This window comes from Muscardinus avellanarius (assembly GCF_963383645.1).
Source record: "Muscardinus avellanarius genome assembly, chromosome: 9".
Classification (NCBI taxonomy): Eukaryota; Metazoa; Chordata; class Mammalia; order Rodentia; family Gliridae; genus Muscardinus; species Muscardinus avellanarius.
The window spans coordinates 48,402,390-48,415,903 of NC_137795.1; the positions used below are offsets into that span (position 1 = coordinate 48,402,390).

The 13,514-nt window shown below is 40.6% G+C and overlaps 1 protein-coding gene across 1 annotated transcript in view; it reads left to right on the forward strand.

Annotated features, from left to right (window-relative positions):
* FBXL13 (F-box and leucine rich repeat protein 13) overlaps positions 1 to 13,514 on the forward strand; it is a gene marked incomplete at both ends in the record, with an annotated part of 242,481 nt that overhangs the window by 19,776 nt on the left and 209,191 nt on the right. The window contains 2 exons of the mRNA XM_080701187.1: positions 7,683 to 7,786; positions 8,510 to 8,600. Of these exons, the coding sequence (XP_080557313.1) occupies positions 7,683 to 7,786; positions 8,510 to 8,600 (195 nt within the window). The remainder of the gene's footprint in view (positions 1 to 7,682; positions 7,787 to 8,509; positions 8,601 to 13,514) is intronic.

Consider the following 13,514-nt stretch of genomic DNA (forward strand, 5'->3'; position numbering starts at 1 on the left):
GTGTGGGTTTGTTTCTGTATCTTCTATTCTAATCCACTGGTCAGTATATCTGTTTTTGTGCCAGTACCATGCTGTTTTTACTACTATTGCTCTATAGTATAGTTTGAAGTCTGGGATTGTAATGCCTCCTGCGTGTTTCTTGTTATTGAGAATTGCTTTGGCTATTCTAGGTCTTTTCTTTCTCCATATGAAGTTCATGATTGATTTTTCTAGGTCTCTGAAGAATGTCACTGGTATTTTAATGGGAATTGCATTGAACCTATAGATCAGTTTTGGCAGAATGGCCATTTTGATGATATTTATTCTGCCTATCCATGAGCACGGGAGATCTTTCCATCTTCCAAGGTCTTCTTCTATTTCTTTCTTTAATGTTTTATAGTTTTTGTTGTAGAGGTCTTTTACATCTTGGGTTAGGTTTATTCCTAGGTATTTTATTGGTTTTGAGGTTATAGTGAATGGAATTGTTGTTTTTGTTTCTTTCATGGTGGATTCGTTGTTGGCATAAAGAAAGGCCACTGATTTCTTTAGGTTGCTTTTGTAACCTGCGACTTTGCTGAATTTGTCAATCAGCTCCAGAAGTCTTTTGGTTGAGTTCTTTGGGTCTTCCAGATAAAGGATCATGTCATCTGCGAATAAGGATAATTTTACTTCCTCTCTTCCTATGTGGATTCCTTTGATTTCCTTCTCTTGTCTGATTGCTGCAGCAAGAGTCTCAAGGACTATATTGAAAAGGAGTGGTGATAGTGGGCATCCTTGTCTTGTTCCTGACTGTAGCGGAAATTCTTGCAGTTTTTCCCCATTCAATATAATGTTGGCTTTGGGTTTGCAGTATATTGCCTTGATGATGTTGAAGTACTTTCCTTCTATCCCAATTTTTTGCAGTGTTTTTAACATAAATGGGTGTTGGATTTTGTCGAATGCTTTTTCAGCATCTATTGCTATGATGATGTGGTTTTTGTTCTTGGTTCTATTTATGTGGTGAATAACATGTATTGATTTGCGTTTGTTGAACCAGCCTTGTTTTTCTGGGATGAAACCGACTTGGTCATGGTGTATTATTCTCTTGATATAGTTTTGAATGCGTATAGCTAGTATTTTGTTTAGAATTTTTGTTTTATTGATTCTTTGAATTGTTTTTTGTTCTCTATTTCATTTATTTCTGCTCTAATTTTGATGATTTCTTGTCTTCTGCTGGCTTTGGGAATAGACTGTTGCAGAATTTCTAGATCCTTGAGTTGTGTCATTAGGTTCTTTACTTGGTGGTTCTCTGTCCTTTTTATGTGGGCACTCAATGCAATAAACTTTCCTCTTAGTACTGCCTTCATGGTGTCCCATAGGTTTGGTAGGTTGTGTCTCTATGTTCATTAAGGATATTGATCTGTAGTTTTCCTTTCTTGAGGTATCTTTATTTGGTTTGGGGATTAATGTGATACTGGCCTCATAGGAGGAATTTGGAAGAGTTCCATCTCTTTCAATTTCCCGGAACATGTTATGAAGTATTGGTATTAGTTGTTCACTGAAGGTTTTGTAGAATTCAGCTGGGAACCCATCTGGGCCTGGGCTTTTCTTTGGTGGAAGAATTTTTATTGCCATTTCTATTTCTTTGGTTGTTATTGGTTGGTTTAGGCTCGCTATGTCCTCTTGGTTGAGTGTAGGAAGGTTAACTGTGCTTAGATATCTGTCAATTTCATCCAGGTTTTCAAATCTATTGGAGTATAAATTTTTAAAGTAGTTTCTGATAATATTTTGAATTTCTTCACTATCTGTGGTGATATCTCCTTTTTTGTTTCTAATTTTGATAATTTGAGTTGATTCTCTTTTTCTTTTGGTTAGGTTGGCCAGGGGTTTATCAATTCTATTAATCTTTTCAAAGAACCAACTTTTTGTTTTATTGATTCTTTGAATTGTTTTCTATTTCATTCATTTGAATTGTTCTCTATTTCATTTATTTCTGCTCTAATTTTGATGATTTCTTGTCTTCTGCTGGCTTTGGGAATAGACTGTTGCAGAATTTCTAGATCCTTGAGTTGTGTCATTAGGTTCTTTACTTGGTGGTTCTCCGTCCTTTTTATGTGGGCACTCAATGCAATAAACTTTCCTCTTAGTACTGCCTTCATGGTGTCCCATAGGTTTTGGTAGGTTGTGTCTCTGTTTTCGTTTGTTTCCATAAATTTCTTTATTTCTTCCCTAATTTCTTCTCTTACCCATTCGTCATTCAATAGTGTATCATTCATTCTTCATGAATTTGAATACTTTCTTTCAAGTTTCCTGTTGTTGATTTCTACTTTTATTCCATTGTGGTCTGAAAAGATGCATGGAATTATATTACATTTTTTGAATTTGCTGGTATTTTCTTTGTGTCCCGGGATGTGATCTATTTTGGAGAAGGTTCCATGGGCTGCTGAGAAGAAAGTGTATTCTGTAGTTCCTGGTTGAAATACTCTGAAAACGTCTATTAGGTCCATTTGGTTTATGGTTTCCTTTAGTTCTAAAGCGTCTTTACTCATCTTTTGCCTTGAAGATCGATCCAGTGGTGTGAGAGGCATATTAAAGTCTCCCAGAATTATTGTATTTGGGTCTACTTGGGATCTTATGTCCAGAAGGGTTTGTTTTACAAATGTGGTTGCACCCATATTTGGGGCATAAATATTTACTATCATTATATCTTCTTGGTGTATTGTTCCTTTTAATAAAAGGAAGTGCCCTGATTTGTCTCTTTTGATGTGTTTTAGTTTAAAGTCTGTTTTGTTGGATATCAGGGTTGCTACCCCTGCTCTTTTTTTGTCACTGGTGGCATGGTATATCTTTTTCCATCCTTTCATGTTCAGCCTGTGAATGTCTTTGGCTGTGAGGTGAGTTTCTTGCAGACAGCATATATTTGGATTATGTTTCCTAATCCATATTGCCAGTCTATGTCTTTTGATTGGTGAGTTAAGTCCTTTGACATTAAGAGATATTATTGAAATATGATTTTCATTTTCTGCCATTTTGTGTTCTGTCTACTCTTGGGTGGTGTGATCTTTCTTCTTTACTTAAATGGCCCACTTATTAACTTCCTCTCTTCTCTGATTCTGAAGTCTGCTTCTTTTTTCTTCCTTATGGTTTATTTCTTTAGGAATTTTCTCTAGTGTTGGCTTTGAATTCATGAATTTTTTGAGATTCTGTTTATTCTGAAAGACTTTGGTTTCCCCATTGATCTTGAATAGTAGTTTTGCTGGATAGATGAGCCTTGGTTGGAAGTTATTTTCTTCCAGGGTCTGAATCACGTCGTACCAGTCTCTCCTAGCATTCCTGACCTGGGTTGTATAGTCTGGGGTGATTCTTATTGTTTTGCCTCTATATGTCACCCGTCCTTTTGTTCTCACTGCTTTTAAGATTCCTTCCTTGGCCTCTATGCTGGTCAATTTGGTTATTATGTGGCATGGAGTGGTTTTTCTTTGGTCCTGTCTCAGTGGAGTTCTGTATGCCTCCTGGACTTGAAGATTCAAGTCTCTTTCCATATTTGGAAAATTCTCTGAGATTATTTCCTTAAAGATATTACAGATGCCCTTGGTCTGTACCTCTATCCTTTCCTCAATGCCTATTATCCGTAAATTAGGGTGCTTCATATTATCCCATAATTGCTGGATGTTTAGGTTTTGTTGCTGTAAAGATTTCTGTATATCGCTGACTGTGTTTTCGGTTTGGGATGTACTGTCTTCTAATATTGATATTCTGTTTTCCATTTCATCTAATCTTCCAGAATTTCTTTCTATTGCTGTCTTCATTTTACTTATTGCCTCTTTCATTTCATTCCAGACCTCTTTCTGATTCTTTTTTAGTGTTTCTAATTCACCTTTAACCTCCTCTATACTTGTTTTAAATCCTTTCATCATATTGAACATCAAGATTCTGAACTCCCCTTCTTGCATTTCTAGTAGGTCAGTATTCGTGATTTCTGCTGTCTCTTCATAATTCCTGGTTCTCATATTTATAGCGTTCTCTGTCCTGTGTTTCTGATTTCTACCCATCGTTCGTGAGTACTGTGCTTAGTCAAATCTTAATATTAGGAGTTTAGGGGTATTGGCTAGTCAGCAGAGCCTTTCCAGTGTTGAGGGCGGGTGATGTGTGAGGAGCTGGGGTGATTGGTAAAGGAGTCGGATTAGGTAGAGGATATGTTAGGTTGAGAAAGACTTTAAGTATGATAAGGTAATAACTTGCTAGGAATGAGAGAGAGTTAACTACTAGGACTCTTGTCGTTAGTAGAGTAATTATGGATATAAGAAATACTTTGAGTATTAAACCAGGAGGTATATTATGGGGAAAAGTTTTGGGGGAGAAAAGTATGTAGGTTAGTGTGGGAAGGTTTGTAAATAGGGTGATGGAAGGAGCAGACAGACATAAAAAAAAAAGAATCCACACAAGATACCAAGACTATTATGTAATCCAAGAAAAAGGAAGGAAAACCAATCAAAGGAGGAGAATGAAAAAAAAGGAAGGAAAGAGGAAGAAAGAGGAAAAAAGAACAAGAATAAAATAAAAGGAACTAGCAGCTGTGTGAAATAAAAAAATGAGGCAAACTATCCAATGTATGTATGTATATATATATATCAACAAGTTAAAGTAAAAGAAGTGTGGGTTAAAAGAAAAAAAAATAAAACAGCAATAACCATACCAAAACAAAAGCACTGTAAAAGCAAAATAAAACAAAACATCCACATTAAAAGTAAAACAAACAGTCCTCCTTATTTACGCATATGGGGTCAGGTCCATATAATATGTGCGTATCTGATTGCTTTGGTAGCTTTCAGAATACCATCCAATGTCTCTTAGTTTTCTTTGTACTCTATTTTTATCTTCTTAGGTCACTCTGGGTGTTTGGACACCTTTCTCTCCTTTAGCTGCTTTAGGTTTATGTGTCCGGATGTCTGGTTTCACTGTTATTTGATTCTGTACAATTCACAGGTTCTGTGAAATTCTAACCTGTGGTCAGAACATCTGCACTCACCACCCTAGCCTCCAGCCTGTGCTTCCCTACAGCAGGGGTGGAGAATGCCCAAAGTATAATCGGAACCTCCCCCTGAGATCCTGAGCAGATTTTGTGGCCCGATGGATTTTCTTGTGTCTCTGAGAAATTCCAGCGGGGCTAGCCAGTGTGGTCCCAAGATGTACCCTGGGCAAATGGATGCTGGTTCCTGGATGCCCACACTTACTGCCAGAGCTCTGCCTATTCTGAGAGTGCAGGCTGGATGCGCTGCTAATACTGGACCCAAGTGAGAATGGATGCAGCTGTCTATTGCTGCTGGCATGCTCTTCTAAGGTGTATTGAGCTGTGTTCTCGCTTAGAACTAAGCATCTGGCTACCAGGAGGGTGGGAACACCCAGCGGTGGGCCAGGGGTGCAGGGTAGGTGCTCAATGGTCCAGTGCGCGGTGTCCAGCAATGGTCTCTGCCTCCCGCGGGACGTAGAAGCTGGGGGTGCCCCAAGGAGATTTCCGGGTCACACAGGGCTTTCGCAGCCTGGAAGGCAGGCTCTGGCAAGGTGGCAGGGGCTAGACACACAAGCAGGCTCCAATTTAGGGGTGGCAGTGGTACAGGTACTGACTACTAGCAGGGGACCGTGGCGCAGGCAAGGTGCGCGAGGAGAGTGCTCGGTTCTGAGGCTTGGGCCCGTTCTTGGGGGTTGGGGCTGCGCACACGCTAGGACCCCAACTTACCAGGGCGCCCTCAGGTACCTGACTTGGTGCAGGAATCTGTGGGAGTCTCTATGCAGTTGTGATCCGGTCGCTGGTGAGCACACAGAATTCTGATGTGGTGCTGCTCGCTGCTTAAGATGCGGTCCTAAGTCCGTTTTTAGTCCTGGATTATCTTGCCGCGGTAATATCGGGCAGGCAGTTCCTCGGGCAGCTGCAAAAGCAGCCCGCCGATCGGCGTTCCGATCAGCATTCCAATTGTATCTGCAGCAGGTCCCGTGTCCGATCTTTGTTCTTCTTCTTCAAGTTCAGGGTTCCGCCGAGGTACCTGGATGTGTTTTGGTTCCTGCTATGTATTTATTTTGTTGATTAAGACACTGCTTTCTAAGTATTTAAACTTTATTTGCTTCAGCTACTGAGAAGTGCTGTGTCCCTCAGTCGCCATTTTGAAAAAAAAAAAGAGCTCAGCCATTCTAATAGGTTCCATGTAGGACCTACCCTTGCTGCCTTTTAGGCAATAGTCCAGTTTGCAGCTGGTACGAACCACTAATCCCCTACACAATCATATTCTCTCGCTTTGGGGGAGGATATCAGCCTCTAGATGGCTGAGTGCTCTCTGTGAGAACGGGGATGGGTATTGGTCAGGAGGCAGAGCTGGAGAAGAGGAGGAATCTAGTGTCTAACCGTAAGACTTTTTGTCTTCCTTAAGGAGTGGGTTCCCAGCCTGCATGTTGCACACCTAAGAGGGATGCATAAAACTATTGCAGTGGAAGAAATTGAATAGCAGGGTCCGATTAGGAGTAATTACCTTCTTCGTATCCCCCCAACTTCCTTTTCTCTTTTCCTTCTTTCTCACTATGAAAACTGCTAAGCCCCTGGCTTAGGTCTCCTGACATTTGGCCCTGGAGGTGGGAATGTCTGCTTTGAAGACCTTCAAGGGGTGGAATTATTTTGTTCCTGAAATAAACAAACAGGAAAAAAGCAAGCAGGCGTAGGTCAAATGCGGGAGAAAAGCCAAAGAAAACCTCCCCTTCCCATTCCCACCACACACACACACACACACACACACACACACACACTGAAATTCCAGGTGCTTTCTGGGGGCCACATGCTATAAACCTTTTTCTCTGTCTCAAGTGGAGAGATCCTCAATAATTCCATGTATTTTCACTAGTACTTTTATTAAGTTCTTTCCTTTGTGGGACCTCACAGAAGAAAAACGATACAACACAGCTTTCTGGGTTCCATGCACGCCCTCTAAACACTATTTTCAATCTAGTAAGTCATTTGTCTCCTGCATATGTATACTATGCTACCACTATTTCCAGTATATATACTCTGTAGATGTTATAAATGATAAAATACAAAGGAATTTTCAAGCCTTTTTCAGTTTATAGTAGACTTGGTGGTGGATTTTCTTATTCAGTTTTAAGGATGGTTGGTTCTGAGAAAATTTTTTTATTTTTATTTTTATTGGTCCTGGGGATTGAACTCAGGAACATTCTACCTCTAAGTGGCACCCCCAGTGATTATTATTTTTTATTTTGAAATATGATCTCACTAAGTTGCTGAGGCTTTTGCTATGTTGCTGAGGCTGTCCTCGAATTTACAATCCTCCTGTCTCAGATTCCCAAGTATTGGGATGACAGCCACGTACCACAGTGCCCAGCAATATTTTTACTCTATAAACATGATTTCCTTACACTTAAAAAGGGTAGAAACCTCCAATCTGAAACACTGAAACTTTTCTTCAGATTTAACTCATCATATTATTCTCTATTGTGTCAACTTATGGTAGATTTTTAGAAAGAGGCAAGGTATACGGCATTTTAATTTGACTTTAATAAAATATCATTTCCAGATAAATATAGAAAGGTAGGTAAAAAGAATGTTTCTTTAAGAATTATATTAGTTGGCTTTTTAACTGTGTGGGGAAAAGCCTATCTGTTGCTGAGTAAAGACATGCAAATTCAGAAACATTGATTTCATTTCCTTTTTTCTTTTTAAACAGGCATTGTTATGTGGCATACTTGTAACATGTCCTGAGGATCCACTGAAATATTTAGAGGAAATGATCAAAGCTATCATTGAAAACGGTCTGCAAAGGCTTCTGTGGTAAGTATTGTTTTGATTTATTTTTATATTTATATTTATATTTTTGGAACTGGGGGTTGAATCCAGGGGCATTCTACCCCCAAGCCCCACCCCCAGCTCTATTTTTTATTCTTTATTTTGAAACAGAATCTCACTAAGTTGCAGAAGGCCTCACTAAGTATCTGAGGCTGGTCTCCAACCAGCTATCCTCCTGTCTCAGCTTCCCAAGCACTGGGACTGCAAGTTTGCCACCATGTCTGGCTAGTATTGTTTTGATTTATAATTGGGATATATTTTATTTTGAAGGTTCAGTATTTATTGTGTTTTACTTTCATAAAGTATTTTACCAAATAAAAAGACCTTAACAAATAAGGTCTTGCTAATGAATGTGTCCAATCTCAAGATTGCTAACCAATCCTTTCTTAGGCTCATAGGTCCCCAAGACTTAAATATGAACAATAGGCTTATTGGCTCTCCACTTGAGAAATACAGTGTATTCTTATCAGTGACATATGATCATAGGGCAGATTAAATCAAGCAGGGAGTGAGGAAAGGGAGGCTCTACAAGTCTTGCAGAAGGAGTGTGAAGAAGCATCTCAGGTGATTCTGGTCTGCTTCTCCCAAGGGGAAATGTTTCTTCCCTTCCCTCACTTTCACCCCACCCACAATAATAAATGATTTAATTATGGATGTACTGTCAAATGAAATTAATATTTGGTCTTATTTTATGTTTTTCTTTAAAAGGGATATGTGCATTGATCCATTGATGAAACAAAACATTCGAAGATTGTCTGAAACTTGCCTGGAACAGCTTTTTGGACTGGATGATCAGCTGGTAATTATTAGTAATCAAGCATTCCTTTTTTTGTGTGTGTGTGGAACTGGGGATTGAACCCAGGGCCATTCTATCCCTGGGCTATACCCCCAGCCCTAGTTTTTATTCTTTATTTTGAAACAGGGTCCCACCAAGTTACTGAGAGCCTCACTAAGTAACTGAGGGTGGCCATAAACCTGTGATCCTCCTGTCTCAGCCTCCCAAATACTGGAATTACAAGCATGCTCCACCACGCCGGGAAATAACTGAGCATTATAAAATATACATCTTAGCTGGGCGTGGTGGCGCACACTTGTAATCCCCGAGTTTGGGAGGCTGAGACAGGAGGATCACACAGGTTCGAAGCCAGCCTCAGCTACCTGGTGAGGCTCTCAGCAACTTAGTGAGACCTTGTTTCCAAATAAAATATAAAATAGGTTGGGAGTATAGCCTGGAGGTAGAAAGCCCCTGGGTTCCACCCCCAGGACCACCAAAAAAATAAAATAAAATAAAATATACATCTTAGGTTCTGATGGAAATTCTCAAACAGATTTAGAAGATTTTAGATTTTTGGGAAAGTGTGAGGTTAGATTATCAGTTAAAAAAGTGAAAGAATAACACCCTCACATGAACACAAAGAGGCATGCTCAGAGTAACTGCCACATGTTTTCAAGAGGCATTTGTTTTTCCTCTTTCTGATGGCTCTGTTTTCTCTTCTTCCTTTCATGTACTAAACCAGCATAATGGCAAGCTTAAAGCTTTTCTTTCCTTTCTAACCTACTGGTTTTTGTGTCCCTCCTCTCCACCCCCATTCACTTTGCTGGCTGCCTTCACAGAGGAGAATAAAAGGAGTCATCCTCCTAGAGGCATGGTCAAAACCTTGATGACATCTAACTTGAAACCCAGTCCTGACTGTTAATAAAAGGAACAAACCTCTGTAGCAGCTGGTTTTGATTCTGTAAAGAAGTAATTCAGGGATGGAGACTTTTAGTGTAAAGGTGGTATATATAAGAGAAGCTAAAGTTGCAAAACATGCAGGGAGAGAAATACCAATTCAAAGAAGATGTGTGCGCAGTATGTGATAACCATTGGTCCTGGGGCTGCTGTTGGTATAAGCCTGGTCAGGGCTTGGGAGTTGCTGGTGAAAATTGGAACCAGTGCCATGTTCCAAATGGGTGCTGAGAGCCAGAGACAATTGAAAGTATCAATTTACAAGGACTGGTGGAGAGTAACATTGGCTCCTAGTCAGAGGTCTACAACAGAGACACAGAAATAGAGGAATAGAATGAATCTGCCAAGCATAGGATGAATTGGAAGCACCAGTACATTGGCAGAACCCACATGTCTGACTCTAGTCTTTGGCATCACTGTGTGTACATTACTTCATCAACCCTAGACTTTTTATCTACTAAAGAGTGCAGGCATCTGCAACCTGTTTTTTGGAAATGTTTGTGGGGTAACTTGAAGAGCTAAAGGGGAGACCCCAGGACAGGGTTCTGAGTCCTTCATCCCCACTTCTTCACTCTATTATAATTTTGCTTAAAATAAGCCTGAAAATAATTTTAAAACGATGCTACTTAAAAATAAACTCTTGATATAAAGGAGTAAAATCTCATTATCAGCATTGTGACAAGGATCTTATAAGATCTAAACTCATGTTGTGTATACTATTTATAGAAGCTCATAGTCAATCTTTAAATAACTCACAGAATTCATAGCAATTTCAAACCTGGAGTTTTATTGGAAAAAGAATTCTCAGATATTTCGTGATGTTGAAAGCACAAAGGATAAAATGATAGGAGCTAATCCAAACTTTGGCAGAAGTGTGACAGTTTGATCACATTGTATCAGAAGTTGAAAAACATAAAAAATGGAATAGGACTTTGCAATAGTAATGAGGATAGTATTTGTTAAGTTTGGACATGAAAATGTGAATCTCCAGGTATTCTAGAATTCTTAGTTAGAAGAATGAACCAAGGTTGGATCTGTCACTTTCAGAGAAAAGTGAGATGTGTGTGTGTGTGGTGGGGTACTGGGGATGGTCTACATCTGGGCTACATCCCCATAAAATATAAAAATATAAAAATATTTGTTATTTACAAACAGGGTCTCATTACGTTACTGAGAGCCTCACTAAGCTGCTGAGGCTGGCTTTGAACCTCCAATCCTCCTGTCTCAGCTTCCCAATTACTGGGATTACGAGTGTGTGCTATCACACCTGGCTCTTTATTTTTATTTTTTTAAACAAAGAAATAAAACTCAGCCATGTGCAGTGGGACACACTTATAATCCCAGTACTTGGGAGGCTGAGACAGGAGGATTGCAGATTCTAAGCCAGCCTCAGCAGCTTAGTGAGGCTCGCAGCAACTTAGTGAGACCCTGTTTCAAAATAAAGAATAAAAAAAAAATAGGGTTGGGGGTATAGCTCAGAGATAGCATTTCCCTGGGTTTAATCTCCAGTTCTACAAAAACAAAAAGAGAGAGAAATAAAACTTAAAAATAATAAACACCATTATCCTCAGTGTTTTTTTTTGATATTTTATAGTGTATTAAAAAGATTTTTAAGGTTTTAACAAAAAACTTAAAGTTCACAAACAATTATGAATCTTAAATACATTGCTTAAGATTGCTTTGCGGGGTTTTATAGTCTAATGATGCACAGTTCTGCACAGCAAGGGCAGCCTGTATATATATGCTTATTTATAAGGTATAAATGTGTGATTTTACTTAGAGAAGAATGAATATAGGAAATTGTGAGCAAGCCATATCATTAAAAAAAACCCAATAAATAAAATAAAAAAGCAACTGCATTGCTCTCATCACAGTAGAGAGAAAGGCAATTTAGTTGTGTGTTCCAAGCTGAATGAATCAACCATGTAAGGAGGAAACTAATCTCACAGACTTGATTCTCATTTCTTAGGAAATGAAATATCCAGGTGGACCTACTAATTTCAAGAAGAGATAGCATATGTAACAGTAAAAGTTTTTTATTATGGAAAAATTAAAACATAATGCAAAAGTAGAGAGAATACCATAATTATCATCCATCGTCCAGCTTGAAAAAGAATCAACATTTTGTCCATCTTGATTTATTCTCCCTTCTACCCCTTTGATGGGATATTAGAAAGCAGAGAAATTATGTTATTTTACTAATAAATATTTCAGTGTGCATGTCTGACAGGAAATGACATTTTTAGAGAATATAAAAGCAGTATCAAGCAAGCTGGGCATGGTGGCACACGCTTATAATCCCAGCGCTTGGGAGGCTGAGACAGGAGGGTCGCGCAGATTCGAAGCCAGCCTCAGCTACTTAGTGAGGCTCTCAGCAACTTAGTGAGACCCTTTTTCCAAATAAAATATTAAAAGAAAGTAGGTCTGGGAGTATGGCCTGGAGGTAGAAAGCCCCTGGGTTCCACCCCCACCCCCAGTACCATAAAAAAAAAAGTAGTACCAAGGTTGGGGTGAGATGACAGCTGGGTAAGATGCTCCAGTGATCCTCCATAGACACCACGTTGAACAGCCATTCAGGCACCAAACAACCTTCACAGGAGCTACAGAAATCAGGTGAGATACCATAGTGCCTGCTTTTAGTATAACAAAACAAAATGACAGACTGAAGAAGGCGAGGCAGGAAGAGTTTCTATGTCACCGCTTCTCCAACTCCATGCAGACTGGTGTGGAGAAAGCCACCTAGAGAGAAGCCACCTAAAGAGAAGAAGAGAGAAATAATCCCAGGCCTTAGACTTGAAACCCAGTATCAGGCCTGCCACAGCGATACCCAGCATTGGACCAAGCTCCAGGAACCCTACCACCAGGCCAGTACTTGGGGACTGCAGACTGAGCCATCGGAACTGTTCCCTAGGCAGTTGCCTTCCTCCTCCATCTCTGCTTCAGCTATAGCAGAGCAGGGAACAAGCCTCCACTCACTGGGGAGCAGCACACAAAAGCTAGCACAGGGCTTTATCTCAGAGCTCAGTGCCTGTCAGAAACCAAAGGCCCTGAACTCAGGCCAGAGCTCACAGATAGAGCCTTTAGACTGTCCTCAGCATCAGACAGAGGCCTGTATACTGATGGGACAGAGCGAAGTTCTCATTTGCATCACTTCAAGCCTTAGAGTGGGCCTGGGACACACCTTTCCTCCTCCAGAGATAATGCAGGCGCTGCAGGTATGAGATTCGACTCACACCTCAGTTTCGTGGCAGTCTTGGTGGCCAATGGACTGTCTCCACTACCTGTTCACCAACCTCAGGTACACAGCTACTGCTAAGCAAGTGCTTGTTGTTGGTGCCGTAGAAGTGACCTGGCACCAGGCAGAGACCTGTGCCCCAGCTGAATGGATTCACATTTTGGTCTGCATCTCTGCTGGCGACAGTGCAGGCCCCAGTGTATCCTTGAGACTGTGCAGGTCCTTGCTGCTGTGATCCTCAGGCATGACCCAGTTTAACATAATCCTAAGTGGCCAAGGGACTGCCTTCACCAATACTCTAGTGTGGTAAAACCCCCATTTGTTGGGAGGTAGTACAGGGTAGTAAGTACAAGACTTGGCCCTTAGAACTAAGCGGGAGGTTGGTGAAACGTTACACTGGGAATACTCTAATGGCCCCCATCCCCAGGCCTGTCAGCAGATGGAGCCTCTGGAACAGCTCCAGTGCCATGTCTGTCAGCTTCTCTTCCAGCTAGCAGCACTTGCGGCTGGAGCAACAGTTTTGGGCCAGTATACCTCAGCATTAGGCAGCCTGTAGCAGTGTGGGCCTTTTTTCTACCTGTGCTGTGCTAGTCTTGGCAGGCTGTGGGCTCAGGATTTGACACAATATGGTGGCAGAAAAATTATATAGGAGCCTGGGGCTGGTCCATCTAAGGTGACTGCCCAGAGCTGGCCAGAGCCATTCAGTGCTTCACCATACTCTGGTGGCTGGAGGAAGCATCTGAACCTAC